Source organism: Hyperolius riggenbachi, chromosome 1, assembly GCF_040937935.1.
Source record: "Hyperolius riggenbachi isolate aHypRig1 chromosome 1, aHypRig1.pri, whole genome shotgun sequence".
Classification (NCBI taxonomy): Eukaryota; Metazoa; Chordata; class Amphibia; order Anura; family Hyperoliidae; genus Hyperolius; species Hyperolius riggenbachi.
In genome coordinates, this window is record NC_090646.1 from 409,006,405 (window position 1) to 409,032,303 (window position 25,899).

At 40.5% G+C, this 25,899-nt stretch overlaps 1 protein-coding gene across 6 annotated transcripts in view; it reads left to right on the forward strand.

The window, feature by feature from the left end:
• RFX3 (regulatory factor X3) overlaps positions 1-25,899 on the forward strand; it is a 367,918-nt gene that overhangs the window by 86,985 nt on the left and 255,034 nt on the right. For 4 of the 6 annotated variants that reach the window (XM_068271397.1, XM_068271398.1, XM_068271396.1 and 1 more), the window contains one exon: positions 18,212-18,353. The exons of 1 other annotated variant lie outside the window; for it this stretch is intronic. In XM_068271397.1, coding sequence (XP_068127498.1) covers positions 18,212-18,353 — 142 coding nt within the window. The remainder of the gene's footprint in view (positions 1-18,211; positions 18,354-25,899) is intronic. One more of the 6 variants, XM_068271399.1, reaches the window with a different exon arrangement.

The window sequence follows — 25,899 nt, forward strand, 5'->3', positions numbered from 1 at the left end:
GTGTGTGGTTTGACAATTTTGTATTATAGAGACACAATCAATTTGTTTTCATAATTGGTGAAAAACTGAACACACGTGTGGTACATTGGTCAGATTTTTTTTGAGCTATGAGTAAGGTCCTTCGGGACTGAAACATGTCAGCCTTTATGTGACCCTGGATACGTTTTGAAATAAAGTTTGGATCAGCTTGAACAAGTGCGGACCATTCCTTCTGTTATATGGTCAGATTTCTCAAATGTCAATTAGAAAAATTGATTGTAGAATTGAAAAGAAATGTAAAACATGTATGGTGTTTGGCCACCTTTTAAACCATACTGTATGTGGCTACCTTCTGCACTCAGGATTGCTTGATGTCCAGCACAGGCCTGACTAAAATGATACCCCCTCCATAGCTGCCTGCTGCATGCCGTCAGCAGTGGTGCTGAAGAGATGTATGAACTTGTAACTCAGGAGAGCCCCTTGTTAGAGCTCTGAAAGCAGTTAGTGGTAGTAGTGAGGATTCAGTTTTAATTTGATGTAAGTTGGCGTTACTCTTGGAGAAGTCAAAAGCATTACAAGTTAAGGATTAAAAAAACTAGTAAAGAGAAGTAATTGAAACCTACATAAAATAATACATTAAATATGTAGCATTATGAGAATGTACCACCTATGGTGAAATATAAGTGTATTAGAGGGCAGAGAACATAATCATTGTATACCAAACTGAATGTTCATGCACTCATACATGGTGCTGATGAATATTTATAGGCTTTCAAAATGTGGACATGTGCTGTATATAAGGAAGAAACTATAGTACAGCAGATGCATCCTGCGATCAGTACATTTTTCAATTCAGATAATGTGTGATGTACACGTCTGTTTTCTTTCAACCAAGTTATTTATTTGTAAAGATCATGGGGTGCAGTGGCATCAAAACGGTGACCTTACAAATCCACCTTGAACAATAGCATTCAATTGTAATGAGCCTATAACATAATCTGAAACGGCTGATATTGGCCATTTTGGCTGGCGATCTGCTGAATGAATGATACCACCTGATCAATAAACGCTAGCTAGAATTGGATCATTTTAGCTGAGGATCCAGGGATACGTGCATATAAAATCCAACCCAATGGTGGAAAATAAAGTATATTTCCAAACAGCAGCATCAGTGCAACACTCACTAAAGTTGGCGGCTGCTATCTGCAGAAACAAGACAGCTGTTCTGTGTGTTCAGTGGGGTCTGGAACCAGCCTGAAAAGAGCACATGACGGGTACAACTGAGAACAGACTGCATAACTCATCAGATGGGAGGGAATGAGAAGAGAGTTAGCAGTGAGGCTGGGCAGAGTAGCAGATCTCATCACGCTTGAATTTCAACACAGCATACAGTTGTGTATTTATATACTTGGATAAACACGTAAGTAGATGGCACACCTTCCAGTATAAAGGCCCCATGCCTTTAATCGATAGAAATATACATGACGATCAGCAATGGAATCAATCGATTATTTTATTTACATTCAAGCAGTGAAAAATCATCAGTACGCTCCACTAGAAACCATTTTAATTATAGCTCAAATGTGAATATAGCCCAAGCTACAGTAACGGAATAGCATCAAGGCAATAATGTCGGTTCACATGGCAGCAGGATGTACACAATAGACAGTCTCCTCATTCCCTCCCTTGACTGCATCCTGCTGCCATGTGAACAGGCATTATTGGCTTGATGATATTCCCTGTTACTGTAGCTTGGGCTATATTCACTACATTTGAGCTATAAGTTCAGTGGTCTCTAGTGGACCATAGTGATTATTATTCACTTCTTGGATGTGAATTAAAGGATCGATAGATTTCAGTGCTGGTTGTCAAGTATATTTCTATACTTGGATAAACTACAGGATCCTTCAAATTCTGACAGATGTGTAATGCACTACTTTCAAACTGTAGCATGTGCCCAAAGTTCGGAACAAAATGTTTTTACGGCCCAACTGCACTCCCACCGCATGTCTATATTTGCTTGAGCATAGTGGAGAAAAGTCTAGTCTAGTAAGCTTTGTAGTTGTGTGCTCTGTATAGGCTGTTTAGAGTTACACAGTTCAAAAGTCTGCCTGGCCAGGATTATAAATCTTTGGGTAGGCAGCACTTGATGTATTATGCTGGATACACACGGTGCGTTTCCGCACTTGATGCGCCCGTCGATTCGCGTCGACTCAATTATTTCCGACATGTCCGATTCGCGTTTCGATGGATCGTTAGGTCGATTTGGCATACTTTACATGTAAATCGACCGAATAATCATCGAAATGCGCTCGGAAATGATCGAGTTGACGCGAATCGACGGGCGCATCGAGTGCGGAAATGCACCGTGTGTATCCAGCATTAGAGCTGTATATTCTCTTGGGTCTAGTGCCATAAATTCCCCCTTCCAATCACTTTTGCCAGTTGGATGTTGTGTTGTTGCCTATGAATGTATGTAAGGATTTTTCTTTCATGCCAAGGATGGGAGTACATAACTGAAATACTTAGCAGACATTAGATCTAACCACACACATCTGCTAGATTTTTCTCTGTGGGCTGTCCAGTTCAAACACCCAACCCTGTCATACAAAGCTCTACATTAGCTGTGCACTCCATTCATTTTTTTCATTAATTTCCAGATACCATCCTGCTCTGAGTCTTCACTCCTCTCATGAGACCCTCTTGCTGTCCAGCTTGGTCACTTCTTCTCACTCCCACATCCAGGACTTCTCAGAAATTCCAAACTGCATTCCAAACTGAACACAGTTGCCAGTGTTGCAAAGACTTTAAGTTTTAGAAATCCACAGTTGACTGCAAGCATAAACATTTTGGAAAATAATTTTAATAGCTTTACATTTCAAAAAGACTTGTACAGTTCACAGTACTTGCAGCCAGGTAAGAAGTTCCACAATTGCCAATTCCAGTTGCCCTTCCTTGCAACCATGACAGTAATACGTTGCAGTACTGTTGCCATAAAACTGCATAAACTGCGACCTTGCTGCAGGAGTAATTAGCTGCACAGAGAAGGATGAGTTTAATTTTAACACTTGCATCAATCCATTGATTGGCAGAAAAAGTTGACTTGCCTATCTTCCTGATTCTGTTAATAGCATATCTGTTTTGTTATTATTGTGTGTTGTTGTTCTAAATCCTATACAAGATGCCCAGTTAAAGAGAAATACTATAGAGACACATATACTTGACTGTAGTATATTATTTAGGATACCCACTTTCATGGTATTTTTCCTGGTTTCAGCATCAGAAACACTTCCTATATCATACATGCAGAATTAAGCCATTATTTATCAACTAACTCCCTACTTGATCAATTCCAGTCTGGCTTTTGCTCTAACCACTACACGGAAACAGCCCTTGCCAAAGCGGCCAATGACCTTCTTACAGCTAAATCCAAAGGTCAATTTTCCATAGTCATCCTTCTTGATCTGTCATCAGCATTTGATACGGTCGACCACGCCTTACTCTTACAAATACTTTCAAATGTAGGAATAAAGGGCCTCGCTCTCACGTGGTTATCTTCCTACCTCTCTGGAAGGTCCTTCACAGTCTCCTACTCAGATCAGATCTCTTCTCCTCATGCTTTGTCTGCCGGGGTTCCTCAAGACTCTGTCCTTGGTCCACTTCTCTTTTCCATCTACATGCATGGTCTTGGTGACCTAATCAACTCATTCAGGTTTCAATACCACCTGTATGCAGACGATACACAACTGTACCTCTCTGCCCCAGACCTTAACTCCTCAAACGTGTTCTTGACTGCTTGTCTGCTATATCCTCCTTCATGTCCTCTCGCTTCCTAAAACTTAATATGAGTAAAACAGAACTAATAATTTTTCCACCGTCTCTGGCCACCTCTCTGCCTGAAGTAACTGTAAAGGTTAATAACACTCCCATAACTTCACTTCCCAAAGCACGGTGCTTGGGGGTAATATTCGACTCATCTCTCTCTTTTTTTCCTCATCTTAACTCCATAACCAGCTCCTGCCATCTCCAACTCACAAATATATCTCGCATCCGTCTCTTTCTCACTCAGGACACAACCAAAATGTTAATAGATGCTCTTATCATTTCTTGTCTGGACTACTGTAACATACTACTTTGTGGACTACCTTCTAATAGGCTGGCCTCGCTCCAGTCGGTACTGAACTCAGCTGCTCGTCTCATTCATCTTTCTTCTCGATCTTCCTCTGCTGACCCTCTCTGTCAAGCTCTTCACTGGCTGCAAATTAACCAGAGTATTCAGTTCAAACTCCTAACCATAACCTACAAAGCTCTCCACAATCTCTCTCCCCGGTACATATCCTCACTAATTTCCAGACACAAACACAATCGCAATCTCAGATCTGCACAAGATCTTCTGTTGTCCTCCCCTAGAATTAGCTCCTCACATTCGCGCTTACAAGATTTTGCACACGCTTCACCCCTTCTCTGGAATGCTCTCCCACAACACATCCGTCACTCGCCAACCTTTGTTACCTTTAAATGCTCTCTAAAAACGAATTTGTTCCGACAAGCATATGCGCTACCTTAGGCCACTTCCCTTTGTCCTAAGACCAAATTGCACTCCTACTAGGTATCCTAAAACACACTGCCTTTATATATTTGCTGCATACTACCCCTCCTCCTGTCCCCCCCCCCCCCATTCCCTTTAGATTGTAAGCTCGCAAGGGCAGGGCTCTCTCCCCCTTTTGTGTCTTGGAAATCATTATACATTTTATTCATCGTGTTACTTTTATCACGGTCATTACCAATTCTATATTTTGTATTCTGTATGTTGTATCATTTTTTTTATTTTGTCACTAATTATGTATCTTGTATATTAGTGTACACCATTGTCTGTATTATTATGTACCCCATGTTTGTTTCTTACTTTGTACAGCGCCACGGAATATGTTGGCGCTTTATAAATCAATAATAATAATAAACTAAATATTGCTGTAAATGTTTATGAAGATCCACCCTCCCAGTGATGTTTAGCCTAGGCTGTCTAGCTATGCAGAATTCTCTTCCCAGAGCATTCTGGAAGACCAGGGGCCATATGCAATTCACTTTTTCACCTGAGTTTTCTCCTAGGTGACATTCTCTGTAAAATACATTTTAAGCCACCAGAAAGCAAAAAAATGTTCAAAGTAATTTTGACATCACTTTTCACCTACTTTTTGGTACTTTTTTTTTAGTTGAAAAGTGATGGAAAGTTATTTTAAATCGAAAATTAAAAATTATCTCCCAGGAGAAAAATCAGTTGAAAAAGTGAATTGCATATGGCCCCAGGTTTTTTTTTTCTGCTTACTTTGGAACACACAGTAAACAGACATTCCCCAGTGATGCACCTACCAGCGGTAAAGATGTCTCCACCTGTAACGAATTTAAAGGATACCTGAGGTGACATGTGACATGATGAGATAGACATGGGTATGTACAGTGCCTAGCACACAAATAACTATGCTGTGTTCCTTTTTTTTCTTTCTCTGCCTGAAAGAGTTAAATATCAGGTATGCAAGTGGCTGACTCAGTCCTAACTCAGACTGGAATGACTACAGTGAGACCCTCACTGATAAGAAATTCCAACTATAAAACACTTTCCTAGCAGAAAATGGCTTCTGAGAACAGGAAAGAGATAAAAATGGTCAATAGCTCATAGATTTTAGCTCTGGCATGCTTCAATGAATGTGTCATTGAGCAAAAACAATGAAACTGTTAAAACTTAAAAAGTATATTTAAACATAAAATAAAATTGTGGAATATCTTAAAAAGTCATTGTAACGAGAAGTAATGGTGGCCATACATGGTACAATTTTTTCATACAATCTTACCATTTCTAGGTAGTATAAGAGTAAATTAAGTGAATATACTGAAAGGATAATTAGGCAGTTTCCTTATATTACATAGAATTGGTAAGATTGGATGAAAAAATTGTACCATGTATGGCCACCATAAAATAGATATAATCATTTATTTTATTAGTTTATTTTTGCCTTGGGTGTCCTTTAAGAATAGAAATCAGGGAGAGAAAAGGGTAAGGAAAGATTTTACAAACACTGACCAAATAATTTATAAAGTAATTTTGTAAATAAGCAATTTTATTCATTGTGTTATATTCAGTAAATTTCCTCGTTAGGTCATGGTTACCCAGAACCGCCAGGATTTTATGAAATCCGGTAAATGGAAGCTAAAAGTCCTGCATAAAAAATATTGTAGTTCCTTTTTTAAATCCTGAAATTAGAACACTTTATTTATTAAAATGAGAATGATTTTTCTGGTCTGCTTGCTTTTGGTTCTGCTGTCCAGACATATACAATGCATGTAACTACTGGATGTCTTCAGGTCAGGAGCATGGCGCAGAGAATTGCCTTTTGCTCCCATTCTATAGGGAGATCATTAAGCTGCATTTGACATGGCTGCTTGTGGTGAGAAGAAAAGGAGCTGTGTCAGTGTAGAATATAATTATCCTTTAGGGGATTTTTGCTAGTCTCCTGGCTGTAACACCCTTACACGAAAGCCTTTAGCTGTGAAAGTGTGTTACGTTTCTTCTGTATTTCTGACATATTGAATGGTGCTTGTTTCTCGTTCTTCTGGATGTAACGTTCTCTGTAATGTACAATGCATGTGATATTGTCAATGAAAGATTTAGCCACTCTTTTATTCAAGTTTTATACCTATTTATTTATTGTATTTATAAAGCACCAACATATTACGCATCGCTAGACATTAGGTTACAGACAATATTTAGAGGTGACATACAGCAATAAGACAATACAGGAATACATGAAAACCAGATCACGCAGCACAGTATGAGTACAAGGTAATGCTTAGTCAGCCATTGGATGGGAGCATGGGGATTGGGCCAGTCATATTCACTCAAGAGTTCACTCAGATCCATAGGATGGGTGTATAGTAATGGAGGTGCATGAACAGGGAGGAGGAACCTGGCCGAAGGCTTACAATCTCGAGGGAGAGGTAGGGACATGAAAGGTAGGGGACCAGAGTTCAGCTGCGGGTTTAGAGCACTAGTAGGGGGGGGGGGGGGTGTTAGTCCAGAGGGAAAATGTGAGTTTTGAGGACCTTCTTGAAGATGTTATACCTGTGTCATATTATATATAATCTCTTACTCCATTGCCCCACAAATGTAAGAAAAGTAACGCTTATTTGTCATTGAGAACGTCAACTTATTTAGCTAATATGTCAATGATAGAATGACATAAGTACCCCCCACAAGCTGTCACTTGCTAAGTAACAGTGGGTGACGCTCTGCTCTTATCTGCATTTATTGATTGGACAGGGCTATTTAGTTGCCTAGTATAGACAGCTACAAATCTCTTTGTTTACCATAGTCGTAAAACTTCCTATAAATATGAGATGACAGTACCCTGATCCACCTGTTTTCATCTGATGATCTCATGTCTGTAGGTGTAGCTGATATCTGCTGGCCAATGTTTCTTACATGGAAAGCTTGGTGTGACAGTCCTTGCTTTGATCATTGTATTTTCGTCTTTGGTTACACTGGGCCTAGCTTTAGTTCATTTACTGAAATATGAGTAGTTACAGCAGAAGGTGTTTTCTGCAGGTTATGAATTTACAAGGAGGACCTCCAAAATGAGGATTTTTCATTTTCACCTGGTTTATCATGCGATTTGCTATCAGGATACATCATCACAGCATTTGCTACCCCATGGATTCATATGAAGTTACATGTCACTCGTCACCAACGTTTCTAAAGTCCTACGATATTAGTACCTTTCCCAATGGTCTTTTGACCCTGGAGGAGGAAGTCAAATTCATGACATGAAAAAGGCTGATATTCCCCACAGTGGCAACTGAAGATAAATGAGGCAGTGACAGTGGTTGCACCCATGATACCAGTTATGGCACTGGTATCATAAGCAGTGAGAGATGCATTTATGTTGCTGGTGCATGGAAGCATATATTCATGCTACGCTCATCTGAGGGGTTGTAAGAAATGGGCAAGACTCAAAAAAGAAATGCAGGGTGGAAGGTGGCATTATTTCCCCTACCTGACATAACATCACCAATGCAGAATAGAGAGAGGCGATTTCGTACAAATTGGCCTATACTGAATATGAGATGTTTTGATAGAGTGAGGTATATGGTGTATTTAAAGGATTGCCGAGCTGAAAAAAAAAGTTAAGCTTTACTTACCTGGGCTTCTTTCGGCCCTAGAAGTCTATCTCGTCCAGTGCTACAGTTCCGCTGTCCTCCAGGCTGCCGCTGTCCCCTCCATAAGGTTGCAGACCAAGGATAGGTCTATGCTTGTGCAGTGCACAGAACCTAAAGCGCAAGCGCAGAATGGTCCCGGCCTCATGAGAGGCGCGCATGTGACCTTGTCGGTGTTACAGAGGGTACAGCGGCAGATCGTGGAGTACAGCAGAACAGCAGCGCTGGACCAGATAGACTTCTTGGGGTTGAAAGCTCGTATTTCATTTAAAGCACACCTGAAGTGAGAGGAATATGGAGGCTGACTTATGTATTTCCTTTGCCTCTAATATTCTAATGCCTGATACACCGAAGAAGGTGGTTTTGGAGCACGCCGCTCACCACCAGGCGCCGAAACCAGGTGCCCCATAGCAGCAATGTAATGCTATGTAAGGGTAATTCGGGGCTCCGACGGAAATAGTATTTAACACCGCCTGGGAGTTTTGTGGCAGCAGGGAGAGCTGTCATTCGGCTCTCCCGTCGATCAACTCACCGGATACCCACCCTTTAATTATTATTGGACAATCATTGACCACTTTTACTATCTCCATGTAGTACGAGTGTCAACAGATACTGAATACTATGAGCAGATTGTTTAGGTAAATACTCATACTACATGAGAGTGGTAAAGTTGGTCAGTGATTGGCCAATCATAATTGAGAGTATGTACCATGATTTAGCCATAGACCCTGAACAAACATGCAGATCAGGTGTTTTTGATTAAAGTTTGAGTGGATTGCTGCATGTTTGTTTCATGTATGTGATCCAGATACTAATGCAGTTAAAGAGATCAGCTAGAGTATCAGGGAACTGGTATTGTTGAAATGGAAATAAAGATGGCAGCCACCATAAGCTTCTCTCTTCAGGTGTACTTTAAATATGAGCTGCAACATTTATTTTTGTATATTATTGCGTTGAACAGTTTTGAACTGTAAGCAGAATATTTGTGTTTTTACTCTGCTGTCTTATGGTGGCCATACATGGTACAATTTTTTTCATACAATCTTACCATTTCTATGTAATATAAGGGAACTGCCTAAGTTATCCTTTCAGTATATTCACTTAATTTACCCTTATACTACATAGAAATGGTAAGATTGTATAAGAAAATTGTATTATGTATGGCCACCTTTAGTGTAATAGTTTTCTGCTTGTGAAAGGAGCCCTTTACATACCTTTACTGCTGAGTTAACCACCCTGGCGTTCTATTAAGATCGCCCGGGCAGCTGCATGAGGGTTTTTTTTAAATAAAAAAAAATATATTTCATGCAGCCAACTGAAAGTTGGCTGCATGAAAGCCCACTAGATGGCGCTCCGGAGGCGTTCTTCTGATCGCCTCCGGCGCCCGGAATAAACAAGGAAGGCCGCAATGAGCGGCCTTCCTTGTTTTGCTTAGATCGTCGCCATAGCGACGAGCGGAGTGACGTCATGGACGTCAGCCGACGTCCTGACGTCTGCCGCCTCCGATCCAGCCCTTAGCGCTGGCCGGAACTATTTGTTCCGGCTGCGCAGGGCTCAGGCGGCTGGGGGGACCCTCTTTCGCCGCTGCTCGCGGCGGATCGCCGCAGAGCGGCGGCGATCGGGCAGCACACGCGGCTGGCAAAGTGCCGGCTGCGTGTGCTGCTCTTTATTTCATGTAAATCGGCCCAGCAGGGCCTGAGCGGCACCCTCTGGCGGTAATGGACGAGCTGAGCTCGTCCATACCGCTAAGGTGGTTAAACAGGGGCTTGGGAAATACTTTCCAGTCCCCATTTTTCAAAAAGAGCCCAATGGTCAATGTGGAAGGGAAAATAAAATAAAATATACATTTTTAACATTAAGGAGAAGATTTAATAGTACATGAAAAGAGATAAGTTCCACTGTATCAGCATAACTTGCAAAGTCATAGCCTGTTCCTCACTATTTGGCAACTCTGTATTCTTCTATACATGGATGCTTACTCCATATAAGGAGAGCCACACCCTCAATGACTTACTACCTCAAGGCCTAGAGTGTGTGTTGAAGCTCATGTCATCTGGAGGCGTGTTATACTGTGTGTCCATTCAATGCTGCACTGTGGGTCTGTCACACAGTTTGTGTCACTGCGCATTGCTACTGCCACACAATGGACCATGAGGTTTGCTGCAGGAATAATAATATCCATACAGACAGCTCAGCCTCCCAGTTGCTGGCTGCAAGTGCCTGCTGGTTGCAATTTCAAGCAGCTGAATGGAAGCAATTGTAACACCATGCCACACGTGGTGACATTTTGCAGTGGCATAAAAACGTGACATGTCATGTCTGAACAGGGCAGCAGGCTTGCACAGATGGTTCCCCATTGTGGTGCCACCTCTCTGTCAAGTATCTTAGCGATATCTGCCTTAAATGATTATACTACTTGAAAGGCAAGCCTAAAAAGTCGCCATAATCAAGATTAGCCAGTAGTGGGCGCGTAGCTCACTATAAACAGAATATTTATAGGTTAACAGGTTTACCTCTGGAAAAAATACGCAACACTCATCTGTTGAATTTTATACAATTATATTGATATAAAAAATAGATAAAGCATATATACAGGAATATACATCTCTTCAGTTGTTGTCCATCATCCAAAATACATTTTCAAAGCTCCTTTAGTAAAACAAGTCCATATCAATATAGCAATTCTTCTGCTGTAGATTTTATCCTCCGTTGATAATTGTTATCTCGAGATTGTACCATGTATGGTACACACAAATATAGCTTTATCCTTAAAAAAATGATATATAGAGTTCTATTCTTGTATAAAGAACTTTAAGTAGATATATCTTAATCAATCAAAGCTAGGTAGTTGTCCCTAAGCTTGCAATTGCATTTAAATAATAATGCTTACTGATTGTATATGAAGTATAGCATAAAAAAGTTATCTAGAAAAACTTAAAAAACTGCTGAAGTTTGAAATGACAAGTCTTTAACGTTTACATAAGCTATTGTCAATACATTCACCAAGAATAATGCATATTACCTCTCTTGTGTTCTAAAATCACAGTGGAAGGTAGAGTTTCTAGGCCTCAGTCGATCTCAGTAGAGTTTCAGGCTCAATGATCAAATATACCAGCCTGCCAGGGCTTTTTACTGTAAAGTTTTTTAAGATGGTATCGGTTAGGGGATATTATGGTGACGCACAAAACTCAAACTTATTTTTAACTGGTACATTCTGACATTTTGTGACTTTTTAAACTATCGGGTTATCTGAGCAGGTGCGTACATATATGACGCTACTTGGTTTATTAACGTAAGCAATCTACGTCTTTTCTAATCAAAATTACATCAAAAACATTTTAATTAGATCATTTGACCCAAGTGGTGTTCTTTGACATCTTTGTGGATCTGATGGACGCCAAAATAAATGCGTATGTTCTCAACTTATCTTATGTTCTAAAGATATGGGATGTTCTCTGGTACATCATTAATTAATGGGGATTTCTGAACACCCCCTGTGGTCACAGGTTATACTGTCTTGATCACATGGCTTATTGTTTAATCACATGGCTTATTGTTTTGCTTTTGTATTCATAACAAACAGCCATCTGTTTTAATACATGCTAAAATGTTTAGAAAGCAAACTTATTTACCTTATTATATAAGTCTGTTATTGATCTACTCATTAATTAATAACTCTATGATCACTATACATGATCTCTATACAGGATTAATATATCAGCATATAGCAGGCTTAGCTTCTGCAGTTTATGTGGTTGGCCTTGCATAAGCTCATTGCATTGCAGCAAGAACTAAGTATAGTCAAAACATTTCTCCAGCGCTATCTTAATAAACAGAGTAACCAAGCAGCTCAGGGTGACCCAAACTACTAGGAATGTATAGGGGGATAAAAGGAACCAAAAAGCCCTCCTACTAAAAATGCTTATCTTAATAAAAACATAACCTTGTACAGGGAACAAACAGCTTACTGAAAAAAATGACATTAAGGGTGACTCTAACCAACAATCTAACTGATTAAAGAAGAACTCTGCTTATAATCATACAATCATGAAATTAACTCAAATAATCTGCAAAACATTTTAAAACATATATAATCAGCTTAAAGCAAGATGGAGATTATTTCTCTGCATTATCATTATTTTCTGACATCTCCATCGCTCATGCTACGCTCTAGCAAGCCTCTGGCCGGTGCATGGAAGCAGCTCATAGTATGGACTAAAGTTTGTAGATAGGGCATAACGCCCGTATGATACAATGAATGTGAACTGGACATAGGCTTTAATACAAAGCCTGCATGCAGTGAGTTAGAGTAACGTGATCAGTTACAACGCAGTACTGGAGGCAGGCCTATAGAATTGTATGGGCAGTGAGTTGTAATGCAGAAGTATTCTGTAACACAACTGAGTACTGTGAACTAGTCCTTAAAAAACGAAATGTATGATATATATGATAACAAATATCATTCAAAGCTGAACGGTTAATAGTGTTAATAGATTTTAAACAGCATGGTACTTGGTTATGAGGCTTAGTGTATTTCACCTGCATGAAATGAAGTGCTAGCCCTTTCTACCCTTCTTGAGTTGGTAGCAGTTTAATTAAAACTTCTGGTTCCAGACACTAGCTAATTAGCACATTCCCTGTCACTGGGATGCAAGTATAATTAGCACCCTTTTTGCTACTAGTACTATTAGGTCAATTAACTTTAACATTGGTGCAGGTGGTGTGGTCTAATTATGTTTTCCATTTCTACTTTGCCATAGGGCTAAGGAATACCCATTGAATTTGATAAATTAACCCTTATATTTACTTACACATTATTACTCTTCCCTTGCTTTTGTTTGCCTTAGTTGTTCTTATTTAAATCAAAGTTTCTCATCAAACTAGACTTGCACGTAAATTCTCAAGCATTTTACTTATGAAGACCTTTTTCAGCAGTGTAATAGTATTACCCTAGTTGCACATTGGCGTCAATTCACCAGAGGTTACCAACCTATTTATTTCTTGGGAGGTAATTTACCTCCTGTGATATCTCCAAATACCAATTCTCCAGAAGTATAGGGGAAAATATCGACAGAGAGAAATGCAAGAGATAAATGTGAGATAAGTATGAGATAAATAAGTGATAGTTAGTAGTTAGTTTTTCTCCAAATCACAATTCACCAGGGAAGAAAGGGGGTGTGGCCATTCATTATTTTTTCATCTCTTTATCCCCTGAATGAACCTGGAGATATCGTGGTTTTCACACAACAGCTGCTGCTGTGGAAGATGGAGCCTTTTGAGCTTACTCTGTTAGGCCTGGTGCACACCAAAAACCGCTAGCTAGTTCAGACTCACTCGTGATATGATTTATGATATGATCCGGCAGTAAAAGGCGGGAATACTCTGGTCAGGTAGTGGTAAAACTCTGCCTCCTACCCACAATGCTTCACTTTCAAGCTTACAGAGAGGAAAAGTATCCCATGTAAATCATTAATACCGATTACCTAACTCTCTGCTTTCTCACACTTTCCTCATGCATATCTCTCCATTATCCCCTGCTATCGAACACTTTTCTCTCTGTCCTCTCACACTGGTGAATTGACTCCAGAGTGTTAAAATACCTCATGAGATAAACTACCTACCTTTTTTCTCTTAGTAAATCCTCTCTGGTGAATTGACACCAATTATCTTGCTGACTGTATTTGTGAGGCAGCCCATAAGAGAACTTGAAACAATAACAGCTGCTAGAGCAAAAGTACTATTGTCCATCGATGCCCATTGTGTCAAATGGCAATATACTGCAGCACATTATCAATTGCTATACATACAAGAGACCAGCTTCTTCAAGAATAACTAGCAACCTTCAAAGACATCTCTCATTTGACTTTCCCCCATTTGTGTTGTATGACTTGAGTTGGCTTAAAATAAAAAAATTTTTTTTAAAAAAAGTGTTTAGTGGTACTGTTTAACTGTAGATTACTGCGTCTAGAGTAGGACATAAAAAGTTCAGGCACCAGGAACCTGATTTACTAAGGTAGGAGAGCAGTGCAAAGCCTATGTCCTCCAGTAAACATGGACTGAATTAACTGAAGGAAAATGCTTCTTGGTGATACAACAATGATCATATAAATAGGTTTATATATGAATGTATTACAAAGAAAAGCACAGAGGTGTAGATATTATACTGATTATACTGGACAGAGCCATGATTGGGTTAACAGAATTCAATTACCGATGACACATTAATTGGCAAAGTAAATGATAGCATTCACAAACTGTAGAAGATTAGTAGTAATCCATAATCACTAAAAATATTGCAGCTTGGTATTACAAAACATCTCCATCAGTTACTAATGGCTAACTAGGTATTAGATGAAGTTTGCAATAGTTGTTACTACTAAAAATGCATAGCAACTTCCATTAAAGATAAAAATAAAACCCTTTGAGCACAATTTATGGCAAAATTGCACAGTTTGAATCTGTGGCTTAGTGTATGAGTAGTACATTGTGATTTACACATCTAAGAAGATCAGGGGAGGTGACAGATAAGTGCATCATTAGAATGGTTAGAAATGGCCGTCTGTGCCGTTCACATTTTTCTTTCTGAGCACAAATCAGCTCTAAGGTGGTAATTTATGTTTCCTTCTTAAAGAGTTCATGGATAAGGTGGGTCATGGTAAGATCAGGAAATTATTATGGTTCTATAGATTTTTCGTTTTTAAATGCAGCAGCATCTGGCATAGTACGTTTAAACATCTCAGTAAGTATCCTTACTTACTAAAGGGGGGTCAAAAGGTTGTTTTTTAATAATTAAATAACAATGTTGCCCCCTGCTTCTCAAGCTATATGTATTTACTTCACATGCGGTTAGAATCATAAACTACATGCAATAAATATCTATTTTTATCACTGCAAATAACCCACATCCATTTTGTTCAATCAAAAGTATAGTTCGTTTGCAGTTAAGTAAATTGGAAACTTAGCACAAGGGTTGATAGTTTAACGTTTCAATCAGGGTGCTTTACCTGAATACTTAAATACTTGCTGCTCTTTTCCACTGAAAAACATGCAATCACAGGTTTCTCTTTTTGGTGAAAGGTCTATCTGTCTTGCTGCATTCTATTGCCAATATTGCCTGGACACTTTTTTTTTATTTTTGGAGTTACAGATTGCCGTGCAAGCTCATGGTTAACCAGAATGCCCAGGAGAGTGTAAGGGGCTAAAATGAGACCAAAAAGCCTCCTTACTAAAATGCTATGCAAAACAGAAGTTTGCCTTCTTAAAACAGAAGGCATTTACGATTATTTGTTATTATTCAGGTTGGAGTAAGCTCTGAGGTGTCCCATAATGCATCACTGCAGTATATGCAAATCATCCCTTAGTCCAACCTCCAGAATGTAATTGCTGTAATGCAATGGTGTGTCAGCTTGTTAATATTACAGAGCCAAACTAATCCAACATGCAAACAGACGGTTTCAGATGTATTTTTGGAGTAGGACTTATATTTCTAGCGTACATAAGAATTCAGAAAACCATGCTAGGGCTTATTTTGGAGGTAGGTTTTAATTTTGGGGAAACAGGGTGTGTGTTAAGAACTTAAGCTTTAAATTAGACATTGTAAAAAAAGAAGTTGGTGAAATGAAAGATACACCAAACATACATTATAACTAAAGCATTGAACATATAACTAACGTTTTTCTTTCTTCAGCTTCTAATTTCATACTATTTTTTTTTTTTTTTTACTAAAATGGTATGCCTGTCGCACCTTGCAGCACTCTAATCCGTCTCTCACAGTCACCCCACTGTGCAAAGTTTTAATCAGTGGCATAACTAAGGAGCTTGGGACCCCAGTGCAAGTTTGATATCGGGCCCCAAGCACTTTATTGATGGCACCCCAAAAACCTACCAAGGACAGCTACAGTGTCAGAGAAGTGTAATGAGAGTAAGAAAATAGCTTGCTAAGGACTTCCACTAATCAATGCACATATAGGGTTGTCCATTATCAGCATAACACCAATAAAAAGCTAATAAGAAGGATGATGGAGGACCCCTAGTGAGCCCCTTTGACCCGAAGGCCCCGGAACCGGCTGTAATCTCTGCATCCCTTATTACTACGCCACTTGTTTTAATGAAACTGAAGTGACCCCTAGCCACTATATTAAGTTCCAATGGATAGAATTGAATTGTGAGACAGGTGAAAGCAGAGGCTAAAGGTGACCATACACTTATTTATTGTCCTGTTCGATTCCTGGCAGATTCAATGGCTCTGATTTAATCTGACAGAAATCTATTGCCCTAACATGTCTGATCAATTAGAGCAGAAGATTTGCATTGATCAGGGGAAGGGCAGAAATGGTGGTCAATCAAGAGGCCAAAGCATTGGCCTGCATTGAACAGTGCAATGCTGCGGTTCAATCAAGTTTCAATAGATTTCATGTTGAAATATCTGATCAGAAAGGAATTGATCATTTTGCCACATCGAGTGGCAATCTATAAGTGTATGGCCTCCTTTACTTTCACTGGCTGCTAATGATAATATGGTGACTCTGCACCCCATATAATACAGTACCAATGATTAAACTTTCCCACAGTGGTTGGTGGGTTCATCAGAAGGATGAATAGGTTCGGGTGCTGTTGGATGTGAGTGGCATTTAAATAGGATGTAGCATGCTGACTGAGTGCTTTATTAGTGCTCCCTGCCCTCAAGCATTTTTTAAAGGTCTGGAGCTTGAACCTCCCCTTATAAAAATATGATGATTTGTCCTTTGCGCATTTATTTATTGCTATGTATGGTGCAGCAATAATGGCAGGTTATTGTGATCACTTGATTAGACAACCACTCATAAGTGGCAAGAAGCAGGGGCACAGCTCATACGCTTTCCTGCTGCACACCCTAGTGCATTGAGGGCCCTTTCCCACTAGCTAATGCGTGCACAAACACAATTTCATACACACGTTACTATGCACGGCATGACGACGGGAATCTGTGCTTCCATATGTATCAGCGGCACTAGTTCTAACTTATCACTTGCATTGTGCTATTAAGTGTTCCTGGAAGCATTCCCGGAGGCATAACGCCCCGGAGCGCTTTAACTAATGTGAACGGTAACATGACAGTTGATAGACTTTCATTTTACTTTGCTTGTCACATCCTATGTGCGGTCCATCATAACACACGGTACAGCAACTAGTGGGAAAGGAGCCTTACACAATTGTTTTGACTATGGACATTTATTTGTATTGTGGATATGCAAAATAACATTGAACCACATGGAATGCTACAAAAAGGGGAGACACCGAGAGCCCAATATGGTGTATCAGGTACTGGAAATGTGGATATGAATAATAAGTATATCTTAATACTCACAAACCTGGGTTACCATCCAGGCAACCACTATGTAGGCAGGTGGGGAGATTAGACTTGTCCCCACACAGGATTAAGAAGTCGCTCTATGTAGATCAGAAAAAAGGAGGCCAATACCCCTCCACCCAGGGTGGACTCAAGTAGTATACATGTATACAGAGGCGCCAGAAAGATAAAAATAGATAGTGGTAGACTTACCTCCTCAAAGTAGACACAAGATGCTGTTGATATTATTCAACAAAATAGTTTATTTACATACTTCAGTAAAGTGCAACACGTTTCACAGGTATATCCTGCTTCCTCAGGCTATGGAAGGAGCATATGACTCATGCAGGTCTGTTACAAAGCTTAGCGCCACATGGAATGCTAGATGATGTTCTTTTGGCTCTTTGAAATGCATCTGGCTCCCAAGCTGTTTGGCAACTTCAAGTGTGCCTACACTGTAATTTGCGAGCCATGGGCTTTTAGAGAATGCTGGGATTTGTAGTACCTTAGCCATTGCTAACATTTTGATAACGTAAATATATTCAAATTATTTTTGTAATCTATCATCCTGTTTAAAGTAGATATGATGTTTTTGTCAGAATCATTTCAAACAATGCAAATATGTATGAAATGTTTGATGTGTGTTTGTGTGATGCCATTAGTGACTCCTCTTCCATACAACTCTGGCACTTTTAGATGCGGCTGAAAAACAATCTAGATGACGTTACAGCAGCAGGAACATGCCAAGACCATGCCATCGAGGCTCACAGAAACTGGATGCAGCATGGAGGTGACATGTTCATTTTGAGGAAAGGGTTGGAAGGATGTGATATGGGGAGTAAGTGTATATTATACGGTTGGCAATTCATTGAAAGCTATAATTTCAGGCAGATAGCTTAATGCTCAGATGAAGTAAAATATTTGTGACTCAAAACACCCAGCATGTACAGTTCTCTAACTATTGCAGCTAAACAACATTGCATAAGTAAATCCTTTCTCCCAGCCAGCTGATAGGACAGGGAAGGTCAGCAATTACCTGAAGAGTCATCATCCTGTTTCTCCTCATCTTTAGTCAGAGAAGACTAATAGCACTTAGCAGTGCTATGGAGCCTGATTGGCTCACAGTGCAGCCTAACCCTGCACAGTCTGTACTAGAAAACTTTGAAAGTATCTCTTGACCTAATTACAAGACAGAAGCAAGTAGCTTTATTGACTGTATATAAAAATAGATGAATATACAGTACATTTATTTTTATTCAGCACTCTACTACACTAGTAGTGATTTTTTTGTCTTGTAACTGCCTTTAGTTCTGTTTTAAAAGAGAACTATACAAATGCATGCACAATTATCCTTGCAGGCCTTCCCTCCACCCTCTTTCCCATCACCAGCCTCCCCCTTTCCCTTAGCTCTCTCCTAAGGTGCCCATTAACAATCCAATTTCCCGAATGGTCGATGGTCCTATCATTGCAATGGAATCGTAAATGATCTTTCGGGCCCACCAATGGAGGCAAAATGATAGGCAATCCGATTAGACTAAAACACAGGTGTCGAACTCCAGGCCTGGAGGGCAAGATCCATGCCAGTGTTTAGGATGAACTGAGAAAGAGAGGAATGTGTCCTACCTGATAGACCACACCTTTCCTGATTCAGACCCATCAACTAATTTGAGTTGTGTCAAAAAATGTGTGAGGACCTCTGCCCTGGACTAACAGAATTGTTATGAAATTCGGATCAATAGAATGATCAGTAGAAAGATTGTTCATGATCAATCGGTACCATTGATGTCACCCTTATGGTCGATTTTTTTCGGGACACTGTACCATTAATGGACACCCTAAGTGTAACTGCTGCTTCTCACCTTGTGAGGCCTAGTGTATTGCAGTAGTGGGCAGTCTATCCAAACACTCACTTGTGACACCTCCGTTTAGTAGAAGAAGCAGGAAGTTTAATGTGGGAGAAAGGCTTCCTTTCATCTATGTTTTTTTTAAATAACTGTAAAGGTTCAAGTCCCACTTAGTCTTAAACTTCCTACTACTTTCATAGGGGGAGAGGGGAATGTGTGACTGCACGCCCACATTGTCCTACATGGTATGGAAACTGCTTGAATAGCAGCTATTACATTTAAGGAGAACTAGAAGTACAGTTATCCTTCAAGGTCATTCCTCCCAAACAATTTGACAACACGCAATAGTCCTTTAAGTAATAAACCCTAACATTGATTTAATTTAAAATAGCTAACCTAATTAAAGAATTTAAAAAAGGTCATGATTTGGTTGGGTTCTTGAAGGAAATGCAGGCAAAGTGAAAAGTCTCCTTTTTTATTTTCAGGCTATAGTGATCCTATTCATTTTACTTTTCTCCTGAGTTTTCTCCCAGGAAATGTTTTTTCATTTTCTGCACAAAGTAACTCAGCAGTTGAAGTGTTCCTGCTTATTGGTGGCTTAAAGTATATTTTATTGATAAGGTGCCACAATATGTCCTGGGAAAAAAACTCAGGAAAAATGTTAATGTGAGTAGGGGCCCATGGTCCTTATTCAATTCATGTTTTCTCCTTCGTTTTCTCCTTGAAGATAATTTTTCATCTTGTGTTGAAAATAACTTTTCAGCATTCTGCAACTGAAAAGGCACCAAAGAGCAGGTTGAAAAGTACTGTCAAAATCATTTTCTTGTTTTCTGGTGGCTTAAAGGGACTCTGAAGTGAAAATAAACTTATGATATAGTGAGCTGTGTATGTAATACAGTTAAGAAATAGAACATTAGTAGCAAAGGTAAGAGTTTTACATTGTTTCCAGTACAGGAAGAGTTAAGAAACTTCGGTTGTTATCTATGCAAAGAGCTTATTTGAGCTCTTAGACCCAACTTGGGTCGGAAACCGTCTAATTTTCTGAAGCACTTATACATCAAAGAAACAGTAATACACAGCTTCAGATGAGGTCTTACTGCAGGGGAGTTCAAATGGTCATTAGCTCTGCTCTGTTTCATACTTTAAAATACAAAGTGTGGTTTGTAATTGCAAATATGACAGAATAATACAAAGTTATAAAAAAAAAGCTACACAACTGCTACTAATGTTCTGTTCATTATCTGTACTACACATATAATTCATTATATCAGAGGTTTTTTTTCAGCTTCAGTGTCACTTTAAACAACATTTCATTGATAACTTGTGAAAATATCACCTAGGAGAAAAACTTAGGAGAAAAAGTAAATGCCCTATAGGTACTAGGTCAAGTCTAATGCACTTGATATATATTAGGATTGAAATTTCAATAAAAGAGGAACACCATAAGCGTCCTGGTGTTTCATACAGTAACACTAGCTATATATCTATAGTAGCATTGTATTGTGGGGGTCCTGGCTGATCCCCCTCCACTGCAACAATGTATCAGTGGGGTGTAGCTATCCCACATCAATACTACTTAGTGTCCTGTAAGGGTGGTCTGGACCTAAGTGTGATCGCAGGTGTGGTACTATAAACCACTTTAGCAAACACCTCACGGTCTAAGTCCTATACACACCCCATTAGGGGGGGCTAAAATACAATAGTGTTTAGAAAACGTGCATAGTGCTGTACATATGAACCTAATGAGATCACATTTCACCTAAAAACGGCTTCTTCAGAGGTGCTATACATATATTACATAAGTGCTATACAACATACACATCACCACCTAGATTAAAATAACAAAATGCCCCCCATAACTGGTAGCCCCAGTCAGAGCTGTCTGCGCCACGTTAGGCAGCCATATTTATACTTAGGAGGGAGGAAGAGGAGGTCACTGCCACAATGGGCCACGCCCACCCTTATCATATTATCCCCGCACTTAAAAAATGCCCTGAAGTAAGGCCTATATAGCGGGGAACAGGCTCCCCAAGTGTGCTTACTTGTAGAGATCACATCCCCCTGAATAGAAGTGTCAAAGGTTCCCCAGTTGTCCGCATTGTGGAAGGAACGCCGCATGCGTTCCACAGGTCTCTGAGGGGGCGGAGTTTGCGCCTCACTTGCGCACCATCCGCTCTCGTCTCCTGCATCTCGCGTGAGCGGGCACTGGGTAGGTCTCGCCCTAATCTCTGCGCCTCCCATTAGGCTGCGTATCATTGTCTATAGGGGACAGTGCGGGCAGCTATACATATGCCCCATCTCCGCAACTACTCAGCTTCAAAGCGGGCAGGTACGCCAGCCCATGGGTCACATCCTGTGAGCAGGAGAAGGAAGGGGGGAACAAAAAAAAAAAAAAAAAAAGGGGGGGGGGTAATATACAATATGCACACTGTTAGGGGAACCACTAGATAAACATAATGGGCAGGAGTTCAGTGTAACCACCATTATCTATATAAGGACAAAAAGGCATGTATGCACTAGGGGCCATACATGTCGCACACCGGCTGTCCAGCATGTATATATAGAGGGAGGTGGATACATATATATTTTATATTTTACATATTTCAAAATCGATCCTCACGGTAGGTGCCATTTACAAAGATATGCGTAGGAATAAAAAAATAAAAAAATATTATTATTTTTTTATTCCTACGCATATCTTTGTAAATGGCACCTACCGTGAGGATCGATTTTGAAATAGGTAAAATATAAAATATATATGTATCCACCTCCCTCTATATATACATGCTGGACAGCCGGTGTGCGACATGTATGGCCCCTAGTGCATACATGCCTTTTTGTCCTTATATAGATAATGGTGGTTACACTGAACTCCTGCCCATTATGTTTATCTAGTGGTTCCCCTAACAGTGTGCATATTGTATATTACCCCCCCCCCTTTTTTTTTTGTTTTTTTTTTTTTGTTCCCCCCTTCCTTCTCCTGCTCACAGGATGTGACCCATGGGCTGGCGTACCTGCCCGCTTTGAAGCTGAGTAGTTGCGGAGATGGGGCATATGTATAGCTGCCCGCACTGTCCCCTATAGACAATGATACGCAGCCTGAATTCGTAAGCGGGTGCCATGGGAACGCGGTATGCGTTTCCCTGACTACGGGGGCGTGATTAGCCTGAATGGGGGTGTGCATTTGTACCTCCCCCCCTACGCACAGCCTAATGGGAGGCGCAGAGATTAGGGCGAGACCTACCCAGTGCCCGCTCACGCGAGATGCAGGAGACGAGAGCGGATGGTGCGCAAGTGAGGCGCAAACTCCGCCCCCTCAGAGACCTGTGGAACGCATGCGGCGTTCCTTCCACAATGCGGACAACTGGGGAACCTTTGACACTTCTATTCAGGGGGATGTGATCTCTACAAGTAAGCACACTTGGGGAGCCTGTTCCCCGCTATATAGGCCTTACTTCAGGGCATTTTTTAAGTGCGGGGATAATATGATAAGGGTGGGCGTGGCCCATTGTGGCAGTGACCTCCTCTTCCTCCCTCCTAAGTATAAATATGGCTGCCTAACGTGGCGCAGACAGCTCTGACTGGGGCTACCAGTTATGGGGGGCATTTTGTTATTTTAACCTAGGTGGTGATGTGTATGTTGTATAGCACTTATGTAATATATGTATAGCACCTCTGAAGAAGCCGTTTTTAGGTGAAATGTGATCTCATTAGGTTCATATGTACAGCACTATGCACGTTTTCTAAACACTATTGTATTTTAGCCCCCCCTAATGGGGTGTGTATAGGACTTAGACCGTGAGGTGTTTGCTAAAGTGGTTTATAGTACCACACCTGCGATCACACTTAGGTCCAGACCACCCTTACAGGACACTAAGTAGTATTGATGTGGGATAGCTACACCCCACTGATACATTGTTGCAGTGGAGGGGGATCAGCCAGGACCCCCACAATACAATGCTACTATAGATATATAGCTAGTGTTACTGTATGAAACACCAGGACGCTTATGGTGTTCCTCTTTTATTGAAATTTCAATCCTAATATATATCAAGTGCATTAGACTTGACCTAGTACCTATAGGGCATGTCCAAGTGACAAGTGTGTTTGTTGTATTATTTCCCTGGTACTTACCTTCGGTTAGTGTATGAGAAAAAGTAAATGAAATAATGGTCTATGTGTCTAAGCAGAGTAGCATAATATATATGTTACGGCCAGAACCCGCAGTGTGGCCACTTCTAGTTCTGGCCGGCCACTTCGGGTTCTGGCCGGCCAATGTGCAAAGTGGCCGCAGCGCAGCGGCCAATGTGAGAAATGTTTTGTTGACGCCGTCTCGCTGCGGCCAAATTGATGACAACTTGGTTAATTTAATGAAATATAGCCGGCGGCAATGTAATAGATGATGCCGCCGGCTTTCGCACTGACTCTCTCCTCTCCCCGATTCCCCCCCCCCCCGCCTCCCATACAATAAATACAATAAGTAGCAGCCAGCGGGGACACGCGTGTCCCGAGAGTCGTTCGTCGTGGCAGAGGAATCCTGCCATTCCTGCAGAGCTGGCAGAAGCAATCTCTGCAACCTCCCCGCTCTGCTGCCCCTGCTGCGACGAACGACTCTCCAGCTGCATGTCCCCGGCTGCTACGTATATTGTATGGGAGGCGGGGAGAGGAGAGAGAAGGGGGGGGGGGAGAGAGGAGAGAGGCAGTGCGAAAGCCGGCGGCTTCATCTATTGCATTGCCGCCGGCTATATTTCATTAAATTAAGCAAGTTGTCATCAATTTGGCCGCAGCGAGACGGCGTAAACATTACATTTCTAACATTGGCCGCTGCGCTGCGGCCACTTCGCACATTGGCCGGCCAGAACCCAAAGTGGCCGGCCAGAACTAGAAGTGGCCAAACTTCGGGTTCTGGCCGTAACATATACATTGAATGCATTTTTGAATACCAGAAAGTATATAAACAATATTACAAAAGGCAAGCAAGATTTTCTACAGATTCGAGGAATGCATTTTTTCACTTCAATTTTAAAATTTCAATACATAGAGCAACTGCTGTGCTGGCGACATGTAAATACCACTAATACATATTCATTTACCGAGCATGAGTGTTTGGGTAAATATCAAAGCTGAAATTTCTCTATGGTAGCCCTGACTATGCTTGCTGTGAAATCAATGGAAATGCATTACCTGATCTTTATATGCTTTAATTTACCTGCAATAGAAGGAAACTTTGAAAATGGCAAAAGCATTTGTTCTGCAATATGAGGGGAAGCTTAGGAAGTAAACACACCTTAAATAATGCAGTCAACATTCAGACCAGTCTGTAAGACACTTAACATATAATGTGTTTTTTTTCCTGTAATTCAATACAAACATATAAACAGAGTACTATACCATTTAAATAGTCTAGCCATACAAAGATAAACCTTGTATAATCCAGTAATGTGGACTAAATACACATGTACATAGATGGTTTTAGACATCAAGGCCCATATGCAATTAATTTTTTCTTCTGAATTATCTCCTAGGAGATAATTTTCATAGTATTGTTAAATTAACCTTTAAGCATTTTACAGTTGAAAAAGTACCTGTACCGTACCTAAAAGCTGGTGAAATAGTGCTATCAGAATTATTTTGAGTATTTTCTTGCTGGCTGGTGGTTTGAAAGGCATTTTATGACAAGGTGTGAAAATAGCACCTGGGAGACAAAATGAAATGCATATGGGCCCCAATATTCATTTAAAGAGACTCTGTAACAAAAATTGCATCCTGTTTTTTTATCATCCTACAAGTTCCAAAATCTATTCTAATGTGCTCTGGCTTACTGCAGCACTTTTTACTATCACCATCTCTGTAATAAATCAGCTTATCTTTCCCCTGTCGGACTTCTCACCCTGTGTCTGGAAGGCTGCCAAGTTCTTCAGTGTTGTGGTTCTGCTATGCACGCCCCCCTCCGGGCCACTCTATGCACACTGCCTGTGTGTTATTTAGATTAGGGCAGCTTCTCTCTTCTCTCTTATCTTTTACAAGCTGGATAAATCGTCCTCTGAGCTGGCTGGGTTTTCACATACTGAGGAATTACAGACAAGGGCAGAGCTGTTTGCAGGAAGAAACGAGCAGCCTGACACTTCAGTGCATGAGTTGCAGGGGGAAAGAAACACACAAATGATCTCTTGAGATTCAAAAGGAAGGCTGTATACAGCCTGCTTGTGTATGGATGTATTTTCTATGTGTGGACATACTGTACATCAACCTACTTCCTGTTTTGGTGGCCTTTTTGTTTGTTTATAAACAAACTTTTTAAAACTGTTTTAAACCACTTTTAATGCGGCGGGGAGCGGCGAAATTGTGACAGAGGGTAATAGTAGATGTCCCCTAACGCACTGGTATGTTTACTTTTATCCGATTTTAACAATACAGATTTTCTTTAATACAGCAAAAAGGCAATGTTCATAGTGCAGTAACTCACAGCATTTAAATCAGCAATAGATGTGCATTGTACTTTCTGTTCTATACTGATGCAAGGTGAAGTGTTACTGGTAG